Source organism: Ctenopharyngodon idella, chromosome 3, assembly GCF_019924925.1.
Source record: "Ctenopharyngodon idella isolate HZGC_01 chromosome 3, HZGC01, whole genome shotgun sequence".
Classification (NCBI taxonomy): Eukaryota; Metazoa; Chordata; class Actinopteri; order Cypriniformes; family Xenocyprididae; genus Ctenopharyngodon; species Ctenopharyngodon idella.
In genome coordinates, this window is record NC_067222.1 from 26,347,674 (window position 1) to 26,370,612 (window position 22,939).

General features: G+C 36.8%; 1 protein-coding gene across 4 annotated transcripts in view; it reads right to left on the minus strand.

The window, feature by feature from the left end:
* The window catches only part of clec16a (C-type lectin domain containing 16A), a 70,705-nt gene that overhangs the window by 23,306 nt on the left and 24,460 nt on the right, over positions 1 to 22,939 (minus strand). For 3 of the 4 annotated variants that reach the window (XM_051888593.1, XM_051888596.1, XM_051888595.1), the window contains 9 exons: positions 16,774 to 17,005; positions 13,912 to 14,035; positions 13,274 to 13,374; positions 10,740 to 10,859; positions 7,470 to 7,579; positions 6,449 to 6,493; positions 3,191 to 3,241; positions 2,415 to 2,543; positions 645 to 765 (listed from right to left, as the gene is read on the minus strand). In XM_051888593.1, the coding sequence (XP_051744553.1) occupies positions 645 to 765; positions 2,415 to 2,543; positions 3,191 to 3,241; positions 6,449 to 6,493; positions 7,470 to 7,579; positions 10,740 to 10,859; positions 13,274 to 13,374; positions 13,912 to 14,035; positions 16,774 to 17,005 (1,033 nt within the window). The remainder of the gene's footprint in view (positions 1 to 644; positions 766 to 2,414; positions 2,544 to 3,190; positions 3,242 to 6,448; positions 6,494 to 7,469; positions 7,580 to 10,739; positions 10,860 to 13,273; positions 13,375 to 13,911; positions 14,036 to 16,773; positions 17,006 to 22,939) is intronic. The other variant, XM_051888594.1, reaches the window with a different exon arrangement.

Here is a 22,939-nt window from a genome sequence, read left to right on the forward strand (position 1 = left end):
GTGAATTTGCTGGGACGTCCGCTGTTAAGCCTTGTTTATGTTAATTAAATAATGACATGGTGTGATATGTCATGTGTTGTTCATCTGAGGTTTTATTTTCCAAATTTTAATACCTGCCAAGGACCAGATGATGTTTTTTTTTTATTATGTCCTGATACACACACACACACACACACATATACATACATACATAATATATATTATATATATATATATATATATATATATATATATATATGGTAACACTTTACAATAAGGTTTATTAGTTAAACTTTAGTTAATGTATTAACCATGAGCAATACATTTGTTACTGTATTTACTAATCTTCGTTAACGTTAGTTAATGAAAATACAGCTGTTCATTGTTTGTTCATGTTAGTACACAATCCATTAACTAATGTTAACAAGATTTTAATAATGTATTAGTAAATGTTGAAATTAACATTAACAAAGATTAATAAATGCTGTATAAGTGCAGTTCATTATTAGGAAAGTAAAAAAAAATATTGGCAGAGCAATACAAATCTGAATAACCAGAAAAAACATCCTTACAGTCGAGCTCTAAAAACTGAAAAACATTCCATTTGCAAAACCAACACATTTGTACAGTGTAGCATCAAGTTCATGTGATTTTAAAGGCCTTACTTAGGTCAAGCACATCATCAGTCTTGATGAGATCCTCCGGTCGTGTGAGAGGAAGTTGAGTTTCTGGTTCACATTGCAGCTGTAGGGACAGCGAGCGCAGCATGAAGAACACACGGATAGCCTGCAGCGACACACAAAAACAAATAAAGCTGCTATAGCAATTAATTAATCATGAAAGAGCAGAATCAATGATTTTAGAGATACACCGGTCGACCGGCCATCAATCACAACAGGACGGTTTTTACTCCAAACACATGATTGGCAACCAGCTGGTTTTTAGTTTTATTTTAGCCGATCTCTGTTCTGAACTTGCATGCAATCTGCGTAAACAGGAATTTAACGCAGGCCAGAGGCGGGACATGTGGAAGATGGACGAAAGGAGGAGAGAAAAAGCTGTACAAGGCACAGCAAGCTCACTGCTCACAAAGCTCAAAATATTGGAAGAAAAATATAAATAAGGAATTGGGGGTGGGGTTTATATGAATGTATCTCTGAAAAGAATGGACTGTCTTCAGAAATGTTTTGATGGCATTTTTTCCTCTTACCTCTGTATAATGCCTATTAAAGTAGCGTTTATAAGCGTAGCGCTGCTATGTGTAAAGAAGTAAAAAAGGAATTCATATATCGCTGCTGTTCCATAAACGCCACCTACTGTCAGAGAGTGAATTTGCATTTTCATTCAGTCCGTCTGCTGTTTTTCATTTCTGCAGGTAGGTCTATGTTTTATGTAGCTTAATTTTACAAAGCTAAAATCAGACCATTCTGTTTTTGCTTTAAATCTTGAAATTATATAATCTAACTTAAATCAAAACAACTGCTCATGCTACATGTGTGTAGAATCTTTGTTTGAATCGTGATTAAAATCCAGTGGTTGCCTCTAATTTCTTGTAAAAATAATAATAAAATAAAATAAAATAAATAAATAAATCAGCAATCAGAATCATCCTTGAAAAATCATGATCAGTATCAGAATGTATCTCAAACAAAAAACACATCCATATCCAAATGTCAACTGTTTAACTGTGACACTACCTAAAGCTGATATCTACCTAAAGTCACGATATCAAATAGTTTCAGTACCGATACCTGTGGAATTTTACAATTCTCTGTGAAACTTTCAAAACTCATATAATATTGAACACACTGCATTATGTAGAAAGTTAAATATTACAGAAAAAATTTAGACAGTAAAACATGTTCTTTGTTTAAGTAAACAGAGCTTTTCTAAAGTTTTTGTAAAATAACAGTACTTGAATTGCTGCTATAGTCTTAACTGAATGATTAATGCATATATTAATAGTACTGATTCAGTGCTGTAGGGGTTTTACTGAGAAGCAGCTTTGTTATTTAAGTCAGTTACTTTCAACCATTTCAACTGTTTCTTGAGGCCTAAATTGTGGTCATGTTAAACCAATAAGTGCATCAGTCAATCACGTGCACAGCCGCATCTCCAAACACACAAACGAGTGTCCAAAATTAGCTGTTTGCCATTCAGACAGTGAACGTGTACCAAATTAATTCAATACTCTGTATTACCGATCCTGCAGAAAGCCTGGCATTGTTATTTTTCTAAAACATGTGAAATCCATTTCCAAAACGCTGTGGAATGTTTCCCAGAAAACAAACGGTGCAAACACTGGCCAAGAAACACATGCTTTCATGGATTATGAGGAAAGGTTTCTGGATGAAGCCAAAATGTTTGACAAAAGGCCACGAAATATAATTCAATCTCAGACTTTTCAGCATGAGTATTATGAGTTCATCACTGACCTTGCGCGTCCTCTCGACATCTCCACAGGGCAATCGCTTCACAAAGTCAATGCCGGTAAGAGGGGTGCCAGTGGGAGGAAGTAAAATGGACGCATCCATCATAAGATACTCCACGTTTAGGGGCTTATTCTACACACAGAGAACACATACACAAAGAAAATGAGCAAAAACATGAACCACTCAATGGGCTAGTTGATACTAGGCCAACAAACACAAACAAACACCAAATTCAAGCGGTTGTTTAGTTTTGCTGGACAAACACCCCGTTTTTTTTTTTCTCCTTGGTTCAGTGTGAACATGACAGTTATTTTTCACAACATTTAAAATCAACATGCAACTTTATGTTTAAATCGTCATCACTGCAAACCTGTATAACTATCTTTTTTCCATGAAAAACAAAAGGTGAATTTTTAAAGAATATCCTAGCTATTTTAACTGCAGGAAAATGAGCAACCAACTGCATTTTTTTTAGTTTATTCTTTTGTGTTCCATGGAAGGAAGAAATGGGCATGAGTAAATTACAATATTTTCATTTTGGGTGAGCTAATTCGTCTTCTTAAAGGAACCAGGAAAAACCAGGAAAATAATGTTTTGTAAGAGGAAGCAGTATAAACGTAGGGTTGTATTAGCCACTCCTTATCCAGTAAATGTCAGATAGATAAAGGTTTCCTCTCACCTCAGAAGCAGGATGTGTTGCTGTATCATCAGGTTATGACAGACAATAAGTGTGAAGTTGCAAATTAGACTAAGTTTTTGTGTTCAGTAATGCGGCTTACCATCATGCTCCTGTACTCATCCTCAAACATATCCAGGAAGATCTCCTCCCCCTGCAGGAAGAGGAACATTAATGGGAAAAAATTCCCATAAAAGAAAACGAGATTATGATTGCGGTCAGATTAAAAAAAAAAAAAAAAAAATTCCCACAAAAATGTTAAGCAGCACAACTCTTTTCAACATTAATGATAATATATCTGATAATGTTTTCTACAGTTATATGTAATGACTGCCATGATTATTAACAGCTACTATAGTACTAATGGCAGAGATCTGCAGAATAGATTACAGATACTTATGTACATAAATATATACGGTTGTATTACAGTACATAATGTGCATATTTATTACCACTTCCACAAAAATATTAGGCAATACAACTGTTTTCAACATTGATAATATTAAGAAATATTTCTTGAGAACCAAATCATCATATTAGAATGAATTCTGAAGGATCATGTGACACTGAAGACTGGAGTAATGATGGTGAAAAATCAGCTTTGTCATCACAGGAATAAATTACATTTTAAAGGGGCTATATGTAAGAATTTTTTTATGTATTGCCAATGTGTGATCAGCTTCTAACGAAACTTAAAAAAGCAAGACCTTCCCTTACTTCCTAGGTTGCCTTTGAAGGCCTCTAGACTGATTTTTATGTGAAGAAATCCAAAGGATGTGACAGTTACGCGCATCCCTGAGAGACTCTCTTTCATTCAATGACACATGAAATGAATGCTTATACAATGTTCAGGATAATGCCAAAGGGCTATTCGGTACTATAATGTCAATGTATCATGCAAAGAAAAGGGATCAATTCAAACTATAGTCTCACATAGCCAGCTCTATATAGTCTATAGTTTCAAACATACCTTATAATCAAACTGTCATAACAGTGTAATTTTAATGACCTCATTTGTCGACATGATGCCGGTGAATTGCAGAGCTTGCTCAAATATACTGACATCCCTATGTTGCATCCTTAACAGCTGTTTTCTCACCACTGTCATTTTTGTTTGTGTGCTTATTTTGTTATTGAGAGGAAAGATTGGAGGACATATTTACATATTCATCTAAACGTCACTCTCAGCAGCGTGGACGGCGTCTGGATGTTCGTTAACAGTATATCGTTGCAAAGGTATTTCGGGCTTCTTTTTACTTCTAAGAAAAGAACGAACTTTGCCATGAGTATATTGGGGCATTGAATCATGTTCTGTCTCTTGTACGTTAAGTGTGCAAGAGTGTGAGCAAGAGCAATACATTGCTGGCTGCAGTTCACCAGTCACCGGTATCGCTAATTACAAGGGTTTTTGAACATTTAACCCTTTCTGAAGGGTTTCTACATTTAACCCCTTTAAAATATACTAAAATAGAAAAATAAACATTACTTGCAAGCTAAAAAAACTAATTAAACTCTTAAAGCGATAGCTCACCCAAAAATTTTAATTATCCCATGATTTATTCACCTTCAATCCATCCTAGTTGTATATGACTATCTCCTTTCAGATGAACACAATCGGAGTTATATTAAAATATATCCTGGCTCTTTCAAGCTTGATAATGGTAGTGAATGGGACGTGAGATTTTGAAGCCCAAAAAACTGCATCCATTCATCATAAAAGTAATCCATACGGCTCCAGGGGTTAATAAAGGCCTTCTGAAGTGAAGCGATGGGTTTTTGTAAGAAAAATATCCATATTTTAAACTTTATAAACTAAAATAACTAGCTTCTGGCAGACGGGCGTATGCATCGACGGCAAAAGAGTAACCCCGATGCAATGTAGGAGTATCGTAAGCTTAGACGCCTCTCATGGTTGGAGAAAAAAAAAAAAAAAAAAAAATGGGGCTAGGCAACAAACTCAAGCTCCTCTTCTCTTATATCGAAATCCTCCGACATTTCTCTTTAAAAATTCTCATTTTAGACTTCTAACTCATCACCGGTGTTTTGTTTTGCTCTATCCTCTGCATTTTCGTCATGTCAGGGGGTTACTCTTTCGCCAGAAATCGATGCATATGGCCGTCTGCAGGAAGCTAGTTATTATAGTTTATAAAATTTTAAATATTCATAATAATAATATAATCAACCAAGAGTTCAGTGTGTGTTTGAAGGTAGGATAACCTTGCTTTCTGGAATACCCCCCTGGTACTGTGAAGAGATCAATTGTAAACATGAATCAGTGTGAATGCTCAGTTCCATAAAAAGCCCCATGGGATAGGATAAAGGGCAGGACATGATGAGAAAGGTGATAATAGAACAGAATACAGATATAGACTTAAAAAGAAAATTATCACGAGTTAAATTATTTAGAACAGTCAGACTCTTTTACAGTAGATATACAGTAGAAGTCATTAATGGTCACTGAATAATTTTCATGCTTTCACTTTTGTTATTTGATAGGTTTGACCTCACTATTATGCTGTAATGTGGACAATAGAACTGATAAAAAAAAAACAGTGGGTGTGTTCAAACTCCTGACTGTTACTGTACGTGTCTGCCAAGATTCTTAGAAGTGCTGGAACACACTGCTCCATTATGAACGCACGCAAGAAACACAGATGAGACACCGAAACACAGGGTCTCCCAGGACTCTCCATAATCCCAGAACAGAACATTCAGTACTGTGATTATTTACGTACATTCCTCACTCATAATAAACATCGTGGAAGATGACGGTTGGAATGTGCAGCCTGCATAATGCATTCTGAAAGAGATCTGTCTTTGAAATGTGAAAGCAAAACTGTCTGCTGTTCTCATGTACGTTAAACCGTATCACACCATACCACTCAAATTTCACGAGTAAAAATGTCTTCGGGGAAAATAAAAAGGTGGGAAAAAAAGTGCTGCAAGCTGCAGTATTAGTTGTAAAACATGTCTATCACTGTTGTGACAAATGGCAGAGTGGCCAAAACAAAAGCTGAACTTACTAGTGTACTTTGTAATTATGCAGGAATCCAGGTACTCTATTCTGTTTAAAAGTAGCTCGGTTTCACAGAAATGTCTCAATGTGAATAAACCACCAAGAGTGCAGACATGTTTCAACAGGAAGCTGTTGGGATTTTCCTAAATATCAAAACAGCAAAATCTTTAGGATGAGCTGTCTGAGCTTAATTCTTCCTCAGACTTTAAAGGAAATCAAATGTAAGAGGGATGACTAGGGGATAATTACGAGAATTATTAGCACAAAGGTCTGTTCCCTTTAACTATCTGGGTTCCAGTAAGTGAGTGACTTCTATTAGATCTAAAACATACAAGAGCATCTTGCCTTATAAAACTGCCTTAGAAGGTGAAGACTCTCTTCACGGGCACCCTAAAAACAGAAAACATCATCATAGTAATGGGTGACTGAGTTACACAATATAAACAAGTAAAATATCATACTTCCTGTAAATCTGTCTGCTTTCAAAATAAGAATGAAAGAAACTATTACGCAATGTAAAAAAAAACAAATTACTGGGAAAAACCTAAGTGTGTATATCATGTGTGTTAAGAATCAACCGATAAATTAGAAATATGTTGCGATCAGTCTTGAATAATCTTGTTTGCAGAGGTTGATAAGCAAATTATCGTGACAAATTATTTTGACTATGAATTTCAAAAGACATCCCTTTCAATTATTGTGAAAGATAAATGCTTAAGTTTTCTCAGTCTTTATCAACAATGACAAAGCATTCCATAAGGAATTTATGTATCCACTGCTAAAACAGTCTCCACAATGCCATGTTGTTGTGTATTTGGCAATAAAACCAACCTTATTCACTAATGTGATATGGATTGACAAATAAGTTTGATGTGCTTTTTTTATGTGTCATATACATCTGCAGATATAATTTACCACTCTAGGCTCCGGTCACAAGTTCAAACTCTGTAAGGGAAGATCCATGAACTAACTGCTATGTTAATGGATTTACCATTATCCATTTCGAATAAAGTTGGATGTAAAATGTTGAAGCCTGAGATATCAATTATATACAAGAATTTTTACAAGAATAATTTCTATTTTTTTTTCTACAGCTAAATAAATAGGTGGACTCGATAGGATGGGAGTAAATTAGATAAATATATTAATTTATACAAATTTAAATTTATGTCAAATTATTTGACACTGACAATAAATTTGATTCTTTGTTCATTGTTTGTATAATTATTTTTATCATCATATTCCTTTTTTGCTATGCTTCCCATTTGATGAATCTATTACGCACCATGTGCTAAAAAAAAAACGTAACGTGATAGTAAAGTGAAGAGGGTGGAAAGTGAGAGATGTTCTGTATTAAGACGCCTACCTCCAAACAGGCCAAATGGATGTCCTTTATAATGCATTGAGAGCCAGACAGCACAGACTGTTTCAGAAGCAGACAGCTTAACTCCAGGGTGGCAAGACGCACCTTTCCATCTGAAATACACACACACACTATGTTGTGATGAAGTAAATCAAACCCATTAGTTGCAATTAAAACTAAATCAAAGTGCCATTATAAAAGCAGACCAAACACGTGGCACTTCATATTACATAATTAACTTCTGACCATCTCCAGAGGAGAAAATTTAGCAAACATGTCTTAAAAAAGGAAGTGTGGGGCATTAGAATAGCTCAGATGTGACATGTGTAACCACGGAAACAGCCAAACAACTGTGTTGGCAAACAAACGTGCTGCAAATGAAAGAGAAAATCTGTGGATTTTAGGAAGAGAGGAGTTTAGCTGCTTCTTGTCATGCTAGTGTGACAAAGGACACTGGATGGAAATGTCAAGAGCACAAAGTCAGAGCATGAATCATACAACATGAGGACAATAGCTCATCATGCGTCTATTGTGGACTCAATCAGTTCTACAAATTAATCCTAAGTATAGCCGAGTACCAATGATGGGCTTTCCGAAAAAATCTATTTATCATCATGCAAGCAAATGTAATGTGAATGTGAAGCAAGTCAACATTCAAATGTCACAACAATTACAGGAGCCCCGAAAGGAGAAACTGGCTACAAATCTCCTTCACAAAGGTGAAAGAGATCAACGGTTAGAGGAAATCGGTTGCATTTTGTGTTACTCAAGGTTGTGGTCAAGAGTGTGTAGCTAAAGAAATGTGCATCAGGCAAAACGGCATTCAAATAACTGATACTTCACTAAGCTCTGGCCCTCTTGGTTATGGTTGCTCACACTGACGGTTGCTGAAGCTTTTCAGAACGTCCCACAGAGAAAAAATAAATAAATAAATAAATAAATAAAATAAAATGGTGATTTCTGTAAACAGCACATAAATTGTGCTCATAAATGGTAAAACTGAAGGGATGCTATTCTGACATGGGCTGGAATAAATTTTTATCTGCTATTTTTCTTGAAAAATCTACGGAAGAGGATTAGGGCCAAGTAATAATAAAAAAAAAAAAATTATAAAACCATATCGAGATTAAAGTCATTATAATATGAGATTAAACTTGTTAAATTCCTAGAAAAAAAAGTCAAAATACAATGTAGAAAATAAAATCATTAAAATTCAGAATTAAGTTGTTGTGTTTCGAGAAAAAACTCGTTCAATTTTGAGAAAAAATAAAATATCGAGAATACTCATTAAATTGAGAATAAAGTTTCGAGTAAAAAAAGTCTAAATAAAATGTTGAGAATGAAGTAATTAAATTGAGAATATAGTCATTGTGTTTCGAGAAAAAACTCGTTAAACTTCGAGAAAAAAGTCTAAATAAAATATCGAGAATAAACCCACATTCGATCAGTGTTCATTGCTAATAGATGACATGACAGAGTTAGATCACTTAGTCAAGCTATATTTTAGGCTTTCTTTCAATGACGATTCTCGATTCCAACTTTTGCCATACTTATGTGTATTTGTTCATTCAAGCGCAAGAAGAGTAAGCATATTTGTGCGCTCTCTGTGTGAATGCTATGGATGAAGCACCATATGCCTCACACCAGACACGGCGCGTTCTTAAGTTCAAGGCGGCAGTGCAAAACAGTGAATCTAATCACCATACAGTCAAAAATAGTTCACATCAAGAATGAAAAAAGTGGCGTCGATGTGTTTTACTGTAAATGTGCAAACGGAAAAAGAAAGGACAATCTATATTATATCTCTACATAAGCACAGACTTTATTAAATAGCCTACACAGAAAGATAAATGTCTATACACACTCGTCCAGCCTAGGGTGAAGTCATTATGCTTATCTGCACATAGTATGGTTTATTAATAAGGTGTGTACAGAATTTGATCTTTTAATAAAAAGCGTTTTTCACGTTAAGCGTTTTAGAATGTCCAGTTTTCTTGCAAGTAGGCCTACGTCACGCAAATTGTACTGTTGAGTTTATTTCGACTTTTTTTCTCGAAACACCATGACTTTATTCTCGAAATTTAATGATTTTATTCTCAATTGTATTTTGACTTTTACGAGTTTAATCTCGCATTATAATGACTTTAATCTCAGATGGTTTTATTTTTTTTATTATTGCTTGGCCCTAATCCTCTTCTGTAAAAAGCTTAAAAATAATTGGTTAATATTATTTTCCTTGTCCGTGGCCTTGGTTACATAATCAGAAAAGTCATTTCAGAGCAGTGTTGTTATTGTTAAACCTAAAACTATTAAAAATAATTTCCATTAATTGAAATAAACTCAAATTAAATAAAATAGAAATATTAGATAAATGAAAACCTAACCTTGAACGAAAAATTTGAAATGTTGCTTTGGGAACTAACTGAAATAAAAAAGTAACAAAAATGTATAAGTTAAATTAATAAGTTACTAAAATGACTTAACTAAAACTGTTAAATAGATACATTAAAATAAAATTAAATCAAAAAGTGAAAATATAAAAATAAAACCTAACCTAATTGAAAGTATTAATACATACCATAACTGTATATAAATAATACCAAAATTAACACTTCCCGAGAAAAGGCAGAGAAAGTTATTAAAGATGATTAGAAAAGAAACTGCCAAGAATAACTTGCATTGATGAAACATCCTGTTAGCGTTCTACTGTACCGCCCGCTGTACACATACCTTTCAAAAGAGACCAAAACCATGCACATACTCCAAGTGGTTCAAGAACAGCATGCAATTTACTTTGGGCATGCCTTTTTTAGGCATTTTAGGCTAATTTTACAGGAATGCTAAGGGGTTAAAACCAGATACATTTATTAAGTATCAAAAGAGAAAGTCAATTTTGATTTCATGTAGCCTTTAACCACTTTAGTTTGGACAACAAACAAGTTTGATGTATTAAACCCACAGTGGATATTTAATACACAAGACACGCAGAATAAGTTTTGCTTAAGCTGGGTGTACATAAAATGTTGCACAAGCAATGGATTGAATTATCAGTCTACGCTGAATAAACAGTGATTGCTTTGATCTACAGAGTCAAGTTCAGGCACAACGATGGAATCTGCAGAGTGTAATATTTAATGAGCATGTCCAAGCAAGTGAAGAATTATATTTGGAATCAGTCACATAAAGTACAGTAGAATGAGAAAGTGCATGTGAGACGTGGAGGATGTGACTGTGTGTGTGTGTGTGTGTGTGTGTGTGTGTGTCTTCAAGTACCTGGCTGAGCAGCCTGGCTCATGATTCGGATCACTCTCTCCACCAGCACCTGACTGTAAGAGCTCCTCTCTTGATTTGGCACAGGCAGCTGGATCCTCTCTAAGAGCTCTGGGTTTATACCTGCACGTACCCACATGCATACATAAACAAACAAGATATAATGAGCAGAATGTTGGAGCATGATCTTGGCACTATAAAGCTATCTAAAATCATGCAAGTGTATTGTATTATAATATGAATTACTGTATTACGTATTAAGCAAGCAAGCATAATTTGTAAGCATTATATATAAGAAATGGATACATTTTATTATACAATTTTAATATATATTTAATATATGTATTATTTTTTTAATATGCTGATTTGGTGTTCATTTCTCATAACGTCCAAAACAGAAAACAGTTATATTAAGTAATATTATTAATAAAATATATTGGTAACACTTTACAATAGGGTTCATTAGTTAAACATTAGTTGATGTATTAAAGGTGCAATATGTAAGAATTTTGCCGTAAAAAAAAACAAAAACAAAAAAACACTAGGCCAGTGTTACATATTTTGTTCACTTGAGTACTTACAATATCCCAAATGTTTCCAACTATTTGTAAATCTTGAGAAAACTGCAATTTTAACCAAGGCTCCAGGACGTGTGAGGAGTCGCCTGTCAATTGTGTCATACCCGCGTTACCCTCGGTTTCCGGTTTTATTTTGTAGAAACCATGGAAACACCAAAGACGCTTTAATATATTACATGTTTTAATAGACAAGGGAACAACTGTTTTGATATATTTATAGACAGAAAAATAAGTATTGTTATACAGCTCAACACGTTTAGTCTTATTGTTTAAATCTAATTTTCTTGATTTTTTGCGAGTACCATGCTTTACCATGCCTTAGAGAAAATTTTGTCAAGTGGCTAACATAGCATAATCAGATGCAGCTTTATTTTTAGTAACAGTAATACAGCATTTTCTCCATCATACAATACGTTTTAAAATTAATTCCATGCCATTTATCAACACAAGCCATCCAGCATTTAATATGATATTCAAAATCGATCTAGCTTACTGCTTACTGTGTAACAGTGTCTCATAGCAGCCACAGAGCGAACGCACAGAGTAACGTTAGAACATAATTTTCAACACACTCAAATGTATCTAATATGATAAACTGAGCTGTGTTACCTCATACTCATGACCGGAAAAGCGGAAGCAGCGCCGGCGACTGTGGCATAATAAAAGTTCCGCTGCTTGCGGCGTGTGTTGCGCAATCGTTCCAGCGGCCTCGTTCAGCTCCCACAACACTCGGTCCTGCTCTGCTTCATACTACAATAACGTTAATAATCGCATCCATGAACATGATTTCTGCCCGAGCCCTATCCCGATTATTTTCCACCGGCTGCGAGGTGAAGACCACATGTCCCAAGATTCCACGCTCAAACTTGGCATCATCAAGCTACGCCTTTGTTTTGAATAGGTCTCTAGCGACCTCAAGCGGACAGAAAATATTACATATTGCACCTTTAACTAACATGAACTAACCATGAGGAATACATTTGTTACTGTATTTACTAATCTTCATTAACGTTAGTTAATGAAAATACAGTTGTTCATTGTTTGTTCATGTTAGTTCACAGTGCATTAACTAATGTTAAGATTTTAATAATGTATTAGTAAATGTTTAAATTAACATTTACAAAGATTAATAAATGCTGTATAAGTGCAGTTCATTGTTAGTTCATGATAACTAATGTAGTTAACTAATGTTAACTAATGAACCTTATTGTAAAGTGTTACCAATATATTAATATTAATGTATTATAACAATATAAAATTAATTATTTTGTGGAAACTGTGATAAATTTTTTTCATTATTTTTTGATAAATAGAATGTTCAAAAGAAAAGCATTTATTTGAAATAGAAATCTTTGTAACATAATAAATGTCTTTACTAACACTTTTGAGATATATATATAGTCAAACCAAAATGTTTTCAGACACCTTGAACATTTCATTCATTAATGCAGTTCATTCACTATAGTTTAAAAAATGGTAATAAAATATGACAAGATCTCAGACTGTGACTCACATCTTAAACTGTGTCAAAAAAAAAAAAAAAAAAAAAAATCTTAATTATGTCAGATAACACTTAAGCAAAACATGGTCAGGTCAAAGTGTCTGAATAATTTTTGGTTCCAAATTTTTATCAATTTTACTGGCAGTCCACTGTATGAAGAATTTAGAATTTTTGGGTATAATATGTCACAGTTTACTTTATTTTGCTCTCCTCACTTACATAAATGAACTATAGTGTCCTGCACCCACTAGTAAAAATATATCAAAAATGTCTGAATATATAGTGTGTATATATATATATATATATATATATATACACACACACACACACACACACACAGTATATATCAATAATGCTTACAAATACTTATATTCTCGTCTGTAATAATCTTTTTTACATCTATCAATTTATTTGCATGCTTTGCTTGAGACCGTTATTGCTGAAGAGACAGATCATACCTTTACTGTGAGACACGGCATACAGTAGACAAAGCACAAACAAAGCCTGGTAATCCTCTTTCTCACAGTCCAGTGCATTATAGAACATGTCCAGGAAAGGCCTAGAACAACAACCAAGATAACAGCTGTTCTTTCATTGTTTCCACTTGAAATCATGCAGAAGTTTGCACAACAGAACAATGTGTACAATACACAATGCACAATTTGTAAAGACATATTGCTTTGTTTGAGTGTTGCAAATGTTAAAGGCATGTAACTAGACAAGCCACTGTCTATAAATCATGTAAAAATTAGTCTGGCTTTGTGGAGCACTCATATCAAGACTAAATGTCTTCACAGGTGTGAACACTTCTTCTTAAGTACCAAATCATGTCCATGCAGAGTATTCATAAGAATATTGCTTTTTCACAGGCATGCCATGTAGCTCTTTAATCGTTTGGTTCAGATAAAACGCATAAATATCACTTTTGAAATGCCTGGGGAGCAGTCTGAACATGTCCTGGGCCCTTTTTCCTTGAAGGACGCCAATCTAAACATGGGAGCTTTGCTTCGCTTCAATGGAACTGAGCATAACAAGCCAACTGCAGGGTCATCAGTTCAATGTTAATACTGTTAATGTTAAAAAATTGGTTGTGTACCTGCTCTTCTGGCCTTCGGATCGTGCTGCCGCAGCAGCGCTCTTCTCCTCGTCTGTAATGTTCTGTTCCGTCAACGTAGACACATCAGAGATCTTACATTTTTCCATCACCACCATCTCAATTTCTGCAAAATATAAACATAACACACAGTATAACAGCAGAGCTGGATTTTGGCATTGTGCATGTCAGATGTCAGCCATGGAAGATCCCTACACCAAACTAATCTGAGCTGTCTAAAGTTACACTAATGGATTTCCCTATAAATAATTTTATGTCTGCAGATCTTTCTTTCAAAAAGGGAAACCACTTGGTGGTATTTAACATCTAGAACTGAATCTAACAGCCCAAGCCACAAGGGATTGTTTTCTATAGTTATATCTAATGACGCCGTGATTATTAACAGCTACTATAGTACTAATGGCAGAATAGATTGTAGATGCTTATTATGTAAATACATAGCTAGGGATATTCAACTTTTGGGTGAAATTTATGGAAAATGTAAAAAGTTAATGCTACAGTAGTATTATATCATGAAAGTAGAGCATTTAAGTAGAAGCATGCAATGGTAATTTCTTAATCTCAAACAATTTATTGAAACAAAAGCTAACAGCAGTAGTGGGTATATCACAACAAAAAATGTCAATGTCTCAATAACTTGTCATGTGTCCTTGAGCATTAATTATAGCTTAACGACGTCTCATGCTGTTCACAAGTCGACTTATTGTCTGCTAAGGCATGGCTTTCCACTCTTCTTAAGGGCTGCCCTCAGGTCCCTCAGGTTCTGGGGTGCAGGGTTACGACCCTCTAAACGACGACTAAGCTGATCCCATAGGTTTTCTATGGGATTCAGGTCTGGAGAAAGTGCAGGCTACTCCATTTGAGGTACCCCAACCTCCAGCAGCCGTTCCCTGATGATGTGACCTTGATGAGCTGGGGCATTGTCGTCCATGAAGATGAAATCAGGCCTGTGTTGCTCATGCAGAGGCACAATGACAAAATCAATGATGTTATTCAGGTAGTATTGGCTTTTCACAGTACCATTCACAAGGTATAGGGCAGTTCTGTATTGACTAGACACACCTGCCCAGACTGTAACACCACCACCTCCAAAGGCTCGTCTGGTGACAACAGTGGCTGATGCATAGCGTTCTCCTTGACGTCTTCAACAGCGTTGATGGCCATCTTTCTGCTCAATGTAAATCGACTTTCATCAGAGAACAGCACTGAGGCCCACTGGTTCCTCGTTCCTCGTACGATGACGCCTGTGCTTGGTGGTGTGGTCAGGCACCCCTGCAGGTCGTCTAGCACGCAGACCATGCTGATGTAATTGGTTTCGAAATGGGCTGACGTGACACTTGGGTGCCTCTCACCTCCCTTAAATGTACCTGGAGTTGAGTGGCATTCATCATCTGGTTCCGCAGGGCACTGTTCCCAATGAAGTGGTCATCAGCATGGGATGTGGCCAAAGGACGCCCACTTCTACGCCTTTCTGTGACTCTTCCAGTCTCTCTGTGTCTCTGTTGCAACCTGCTGATGACACTCTGTAACACTCTAAGCTCAGTGGCAACTTCCCTCTGAGAACATCCTGTTTGAAGCCTCGCAATGGCCAGGTACTGTTGATCAATTGTTAGGTGTCGTCTTGGTCTCATGATGTCAAAATGTGAACAGCATGATGAAGAGGACTGTTTAAACACAAATTTTCATTGAACCAGAACATTTAGTGGTCGATTCATGGATCAAACACTTGTTGTGATTTTTGCAGTTAATCACCTTGTTAGAGAACAGCATGTTATGCAATAAGTACTGAAACATTGAACAGTCGGACATGTGCATTCAAAAGTTTAGAGAAGTTCAAAATAAGTTCACCTGTAAAGGTTATAGTGCATTTTAGGTGCATTCTGAAATTTCACCTGAAAGTCAAATATCCCTAACTTTTTGTGAGTAGTGTATATTAGGGGAGCCCTGGGTTAGCTGAAATACCACAGGTTGGAAAAGACTGCTCTAAAAAATAAAAAACTACTCTAGTGTCTCAACACCTAATGAACTTGCAAACTTGGTAAAGGGGTGTAAAAACGTTGCTCACAAACACAATCCTCAGTCTTAAATGTTAAGAGTTTCAATGAACTTTATTATGAGTTATAGCTGGCTGTGTGTCAGACGTGGGGAAGGACGACTGAAGGAATGAATCATCACACAAACAACAGGAGACAGGGCTTAGCTCACTTTCCCTCTCAATTCTGACAAGATTAAGAAAACACAAAAATGTTTCTAAAGGTGGGAGAGGGTGGGGGTGAGGTTTTGCCCAATCGGAAAGGTGGAGAGCACAGAATGAATGTGGACCAAAGTGACCGTGTCAAAACACAGAAATGACGTGAGAAGGTGGAGTGCTCTCGCAACTGGCAAAACTTGATATAGCCAAGTAGGACGTGTTTCTGGATTAACACTGTCATCTTTGTTGGTCCTGGAACAACAATCCTATGAAACAATCAGAAACCAAACCCTAACTGTTACCTAAAATCATTGGGAAAGGATTATACTATTGTTCAAATCAATAACCCAAGGCATAAGAACCTAAAATCTGATTGGGTAATAGGATTATTGTTCCAACCCATATCCTACTTGGGTCAATCTCAATAAAAAGGTGTCCTTTTGAATTCAACAGAAGAAAGTCAGTCATACAAGTATAGAACAACAATGCGGGTGAGTAAATGACACAATTTTCATTTTCAGGAGATTTAAAGTTTTACCATATATTTGTACCATGTATCAGTTTTGAGAGCAGAGCCACAGCCGAAGTGTGGTATGATCCAAAGAATGGAGGGTCAGTCAGTCATGCTGGGACATTCATCTAGTGCTACTCACCTTCCTTGTCCCCACTTGTCCTGCTGGCCTTTGAACTAGCCTCTGTACCTTTAGCCTTTTCCTTCTCGTCTTCCGGCCCTTCCTCAGATCCTCGTTCCTCCTCCTCTTCCTCGCCCACGTTCTTGTAGTTGGGTCTTTTCTGAGCCCTCTTCCTCCCACGTTGACGACTCATCTCAAGGGAACGCTCCAGACTTTCTGGGGGCTTGGTGAAGCGACGAACACCGGCATTGCTCTAAAAAGGAATGACCAATGGATGAGGCGTATGACTAATATGTCCAATTTTTGAGGCTCATGAAAAGTTCTCTTTTCATAATAAAAATAAAATAATAAAAAGTGTGTTACTTGTTCCCCCCCCATATATTCATGAGGTTAACCAGAGACAGTACAAGTACACCAAATGCAAATTTACAGTTTGGAGCATTTCCAAATAACCGAAACTTAGTCTTTCAAACATTAATAAGCTTTATTAGTAACATTTAAATATAAAAACAAAGACAATCCATATAAATTTATGTTTAAAAAAATATCATAAACCTTTAACTGCTTGATCTCGGAACAACATATTCACACATTAACCATCTTGAATAACAGCAATAGCTGCTTTTACAACGTCTGCACAACTTAAAGAGGCAGTGAAAGGAAAACAGTCTCTGGCTTCTCAGAAACAAGAACCCGCTAAGACAGGAAACAGCTGCCAAACAGTCTAGGACACATTTGGTAAGTGCAGTATGGACAGCAGTGATGTTTCTGAGGATCTCCAATAAGTCATGCGAGATGAAGCACTAGATAGTTGCTGCTGGACAGCACACCGAAGGACCCCCAACCTCATTCATGACGACCGCACAAGAGATAAGATATTCATTCTTAGAACGGCAGGAAAACACAGTGAACAATCACCTGCTCGTGGTCTCACAGAAGCGCTATTGCACTCTGAACCACTCGGTCTGCTCTTCAAAGAACGCTTGCGAGGATTCAAAGAACCCACCTCTACTGTTTCAAAAACTTAAGATGAAGAGAAACTGTGGATGGAGAACAAGTTTGTGAGAAAGCAGCTTTGATGAAAATAAACTATCTGGTAGTATACGAATTAAAAACAACTCTCGAGAAAAAGAAAAAAAAAGAAAAAATAAGGACCACAGCAGGTCACAGTGACACAGTGCGAAGAACATGCTGAGAAGTGGAGCGCTCAGTAGGACGCCACATTTGCAAAAAAACAGCCATCTGTGGTCTCCCTGTGGTCACAGACTTAATGAGTGAATTCTATTCAAAGTGCAATGTACATCACCAAGACTGAGCTATTTACGAGAAAAGACTGAACAGATAAAAGGCAGCTGATGACCTCACTCTTTGTGCAGATGCTGTCAAGATAAGCTGAATATATATATATATATAAAAAAACACTTCTAGAGTTTACTAAAGGAGAAAGTGTGGTATCTGACGTGTTGCATGTATCCCCTCAGATATGTGACATCATTTTAAGAACCAAAACAACAGGTTTGTGACATCTGATGCATGTCACACTGATGCGAGAGTCCCAGTCACCTCAGCCAACCGAAATGACCAAGTTGCATTCGCCAGAACACTGAATTGTGACAACCACTTGTTGAACAGAAACAGGTTGCTAAAGCATGCCACCAGGCTACAGGTGCGCTTCCAGCAAACTGCATAGCAGGTGTGCCTTTGCTTACACATGCACCCTGCTAGATATGCAGTATGTAAATCGTATAATGAGAAAACAGGGGAAGCTTCTAATACGGTAGCGGTTTTGCCCTTCATCTCTGCACTACATAACTTCATACTTCCTGTCATCTGCGCAAGGACGTGTTTGAAATCCTATTCTACACATCCGACGTCTCTGTTTGGTCCTTTCTGTGCTCATCCTCTACCTGTGGCTTGTGGTGAAGGAAGGTCATGTGATGTGCGTATGTGTGTGTGTGTGTGTGTTTGGGTGTCAGAGGCTTGCTGGTAACACACAGGTACTAGCACCTATTTTACAGGCCTTACGGGAAAGGAAAAGTAGGTTAGAGGCAGTGCGGTGATGGTGTAAAGCAAATCGCTGTACATCAGAGCAACGAGAGCCACAGCAAAAGACAGACCAAAACTCTGCATTTACATAAGGATTCCCACCGGCTTCCTCAATCAAGCTCTTCACAACACGCCACAGTCCCACAACATACTGTGTATTATCTAATCGAAACATTGATGGCCTGATAAATAACAAAAAATTTGTTTTAGCTTAAATGGAGACCTTTGTCAAGAAATGAAAGATAAAATGAAACTTGCACAGTTAATTCATGATTCATCTCCTATTTCTTACATTCTTTTAGAGCTAACGCATTTGGTTCCTAAAGAAAGAAAACAATAATATGAAAGTGTTGTCTCAAAATATATGTGCACTGTGGAATATATATAAAAAAATAATAATAAAAAATCTTGTCATACCAGTACAAGAGCATACATTTGAAATCTTGATATTGCGTATCAGAGTTTCCCACAGAATGCAGTTTTGGCATAGTGAGATATTTTCAGAGATGTTTTTGCTAATGTTATCTTGATCTTTGTTTGTACAAAAATACAATATTTGTTGAGCTTTGATAATAAAATTTTGCAATTCAAAGAGTGCAAATTACTTTAACTTTGATAAACATCCTATCTGGATTTGATTTATAGATAAACTAAAGAAAGCAACAGTAACAATGTCAAATCCAATGCATAAAATGCATTTAAACAACATATATAACCAATTAGCCAATTTGTGTCGAATAGTAGCTTTACTGTCGGCTGGGTCAGGTATTAAAATCTGCAAAAGTTTTGCAGACGCAGACAGAGTTTTGTTTACAGTACAGGGCAGCACAGATATGCATGGTGTCAACAGTTTCGTGCAAACCAAAACAAATGTAGCAGTCAGCAAAATTACTTCATTTCACAGCACTCATGCAAACTTAATGTCATTGTTGTGATACAAAAACGCAATTTGTGTTGATATACTGAACAAATCCTGCAAATCATTTTTTTTAAATGCCTCTTTTCCTTGAACTGCTCTGAAATTTCAGTCACACAGGTTGCACAGGTTTAGGGAAGCTGGTTGACAAGTTACCGTCAGCTTGTAAAAAAAGGGTCAAGTAGAGCAGGCTGTGGTTAAGCCTGAGAGGTGAGACACAGAAACAGACCGCAGAAAGGGGCAGAGAATGGGAAAGGGGAAATGGCTTTTGATAATACTGACACAAATGAGAAGAGAGACTGTTTCCCTGAAAAGGCAGCTTGACTGCCTGTTTCTTTTTTTTTGCTGATGATAAACATACATTTATCAGAATAATACAGGGGGGAGAGCTGAAGCACATCTACTATTAGCAGATACACTTGTTAATAACCATTCTAGGAATGCACATTGATACACTTATTAATACACTAGGAATGCATAGAAACACGTGTTAATAACCATTCTAGGAATGCACAAAAGTTGCAATCAAGCAGAAGTAGCGACAGTTTCTTCTGTATTGTAATGTACTTCAGAGTAAAACAGATTATCAAAATATGAAGGAAAAAAAAGGTGGGGACTTGTCACAGTCACGTTTGGGTTGTCATAGTTTTTGTGGACTTTTAGGCCCCGTTTACGTTTTAAAATGAAAATGATCCTCGTCTACACTGGCATTTCCACAGTGTTTCAGAAACGATCTCTGTCTACACTTACAGTTGTCAAAAGTACTGACTTCGGTACCTATCGGTACTGAAATTTTAAAAATGTGACGCTTTGAACGCTATTGAGAGGATCTGTAAACACCTCTGATTGGCCATTGTGTTGACGTGCTCATCAGATATGTCTGTGATTGGCTACAGTGATCAACGCATGGCAGTGTTTGAATTTGAAAGCGTTTTGAAAGCGGGAGTGTTTGAAAGCAGGCGTCTATCAGCGGACTGGTACACTGTGTGTATCTGTGTAAGCGCTTGGTGAAGAGCTTCATTGATGATTATTTACAACATTTTTACAGCACTATCTACACTACACGGCCGAAAACACGTCACATGACTGTTCACGCACACTGGGCATGGGCGTACAAGCGTAAACAGTTGCCTCTTGCGCATGTAGGCAGCTGCAGTATTAAAAACATGCAGAGTTTAACTGCACAATGGCTGCTAAAAATTACAACAAAGCCAGAAAAGATTTCAGTTCAGACTCCATGTTATTGGACCGTGTAATGTTATTACACGGTCGTCAAGGATACGCAGAGCGATTGTGGGCAGTTACACCACTGTTTTCAAAAGTCTCCATTTTGGTTCATTTATACTGAAACACAACCCCAGCATTTTCAAACTAAAACGGGTTCTGCAGCGTTTTCGAAAGTGTTCGTTTTCGTGGTTCGAAAGCGCCAACGTAGTGTAAAGGACAGGGGTAACCGTAGCAAAACGTATGCGTTTTAAAAGGAAAAGGTACTAGTGTAAATGGGGCCTTAGTTTGTTTCCATTCATAACTTGTTCCTTTGTTTAGATTGCCGCCACTCATCCGTTACCATGGACACTGACACTAATCATCACAGCTGTACGTCTCCTGTTCACTCAGTGTTTGTCCGGTCATCGTTACCTTTAGTGTGTGTTGCCCTGCCTTTCTACCTGCTGTTGGAATATTATCATTAAACCTCGTATTGGAACTTTACTCTTCTGTCTTCTTTGTCTGCCTGCAACAACCCATGACAGGACTAGGGATGTGCACCACATTTCCATAACGTTTAAATGGAAATTTTGTAACAGACTAGTCGACTAATCTAAGAAATCCCGAGAAGTATGCCAAAACAATAAAGACCAATGGTGGTAAATCATGAAAAGGAACTATCTTCTATTTATTTTAGGAAGTAAATGACATCATAGATAGATTGTTTCCAAGGTTTCCATGTTTCCATTGCTAAGATCCTCAGAGTGCATTGTAGTGTGTTGAGAGGTTGCTAGGTGATGAATTCATCAAAGTTTGTTCAAATCCCCCAACCCTAAGTATAAGCAACAGCAAAAATGAATAATCATCAGCTAGTAGGGCTGGGACGATACATTGATTCTCGATCGATACAATGAATCTGGATCGATCCTGATATTTTCTCTCTTGAATCGATTCTGAGCTTAGTTTTAACAGCAGATGGCGCTCTAGGCTAGTTTTTAACTGCACACTCTCAAACGCTCACGAAGAAGACTGCTGGACAGCGCTTGTGCATTCGGCTGAGTCATGTAAGTGGTTAAATATACTTGCACCTCGGATCAGAATGCTTTTATGATGCGAGATTTGTAATTCGCTTCATCCTTTTCGAACTTCATAAATGATTATTTTAAGTTTAAGTGGTGTGTGTAAAGGGACTGGAAGCAGGCAGTGTACAAGTGCTTTTAAAGGGTTAGTTCACCCAAAAATGAAAATTCTGTCATTAATTACTCACCCTCGTGCCGTTTTACATCCGTAAGACCTTCGTTAATCTTCGGAACGCAAATTAAGATATTTTTGTTGAAATCCGATGGCTCCGTGAGGCCTTCATAGCCAGCAATGACATTTCCTCTCTCAAGATCCATAAATGTACTAAAAACATATTTAAATCAGTTCATGTGAGTACAGTGGTTCAATATTAATATTATAAAGCGCCGAGAATATTTTTGGTGCGCCAAAAAAACAAAATAACGACTTATATAGTGATGGCCGATTTCAAAACACTGCTTCATGAAGTTTCGGAGCCTTATGAATCAGCGCGTCGAATCATGATTCGGATCGCGTGTCAAACCGCCAAACTGCTGAAATCACGTGACTTTGGCGCTCCGAACCGCTGATTCGACACAAAAGATTCATAACGCTCCGAAGCTTGACAGACACATTCTGGGACACCTAAGACTTAAATTCCATCTTGTTAAAATAGGCATAACAGGTGACCTTTAAACAAAGAGACAACTGAAGTCATTGCGTTTGGAAACAAGGATGAAGTTCTCAAGCTGAAGGCAAACCAAGTTAGGAATCTTGGTATGATTTTGGAGTCAGAACTTAGTTTCAGTAGTCATGTACAAGCAGGAATATTGCAAGAATTAGATGCTTTCCAGTCAAGAGAAACTTGTTGCTTTCATCACCAGCAGGGTAGATTATTGTAATGGCCAGTGCTGTAGTTTTATATATATATATATATATATATATAGTGTACGTTATATA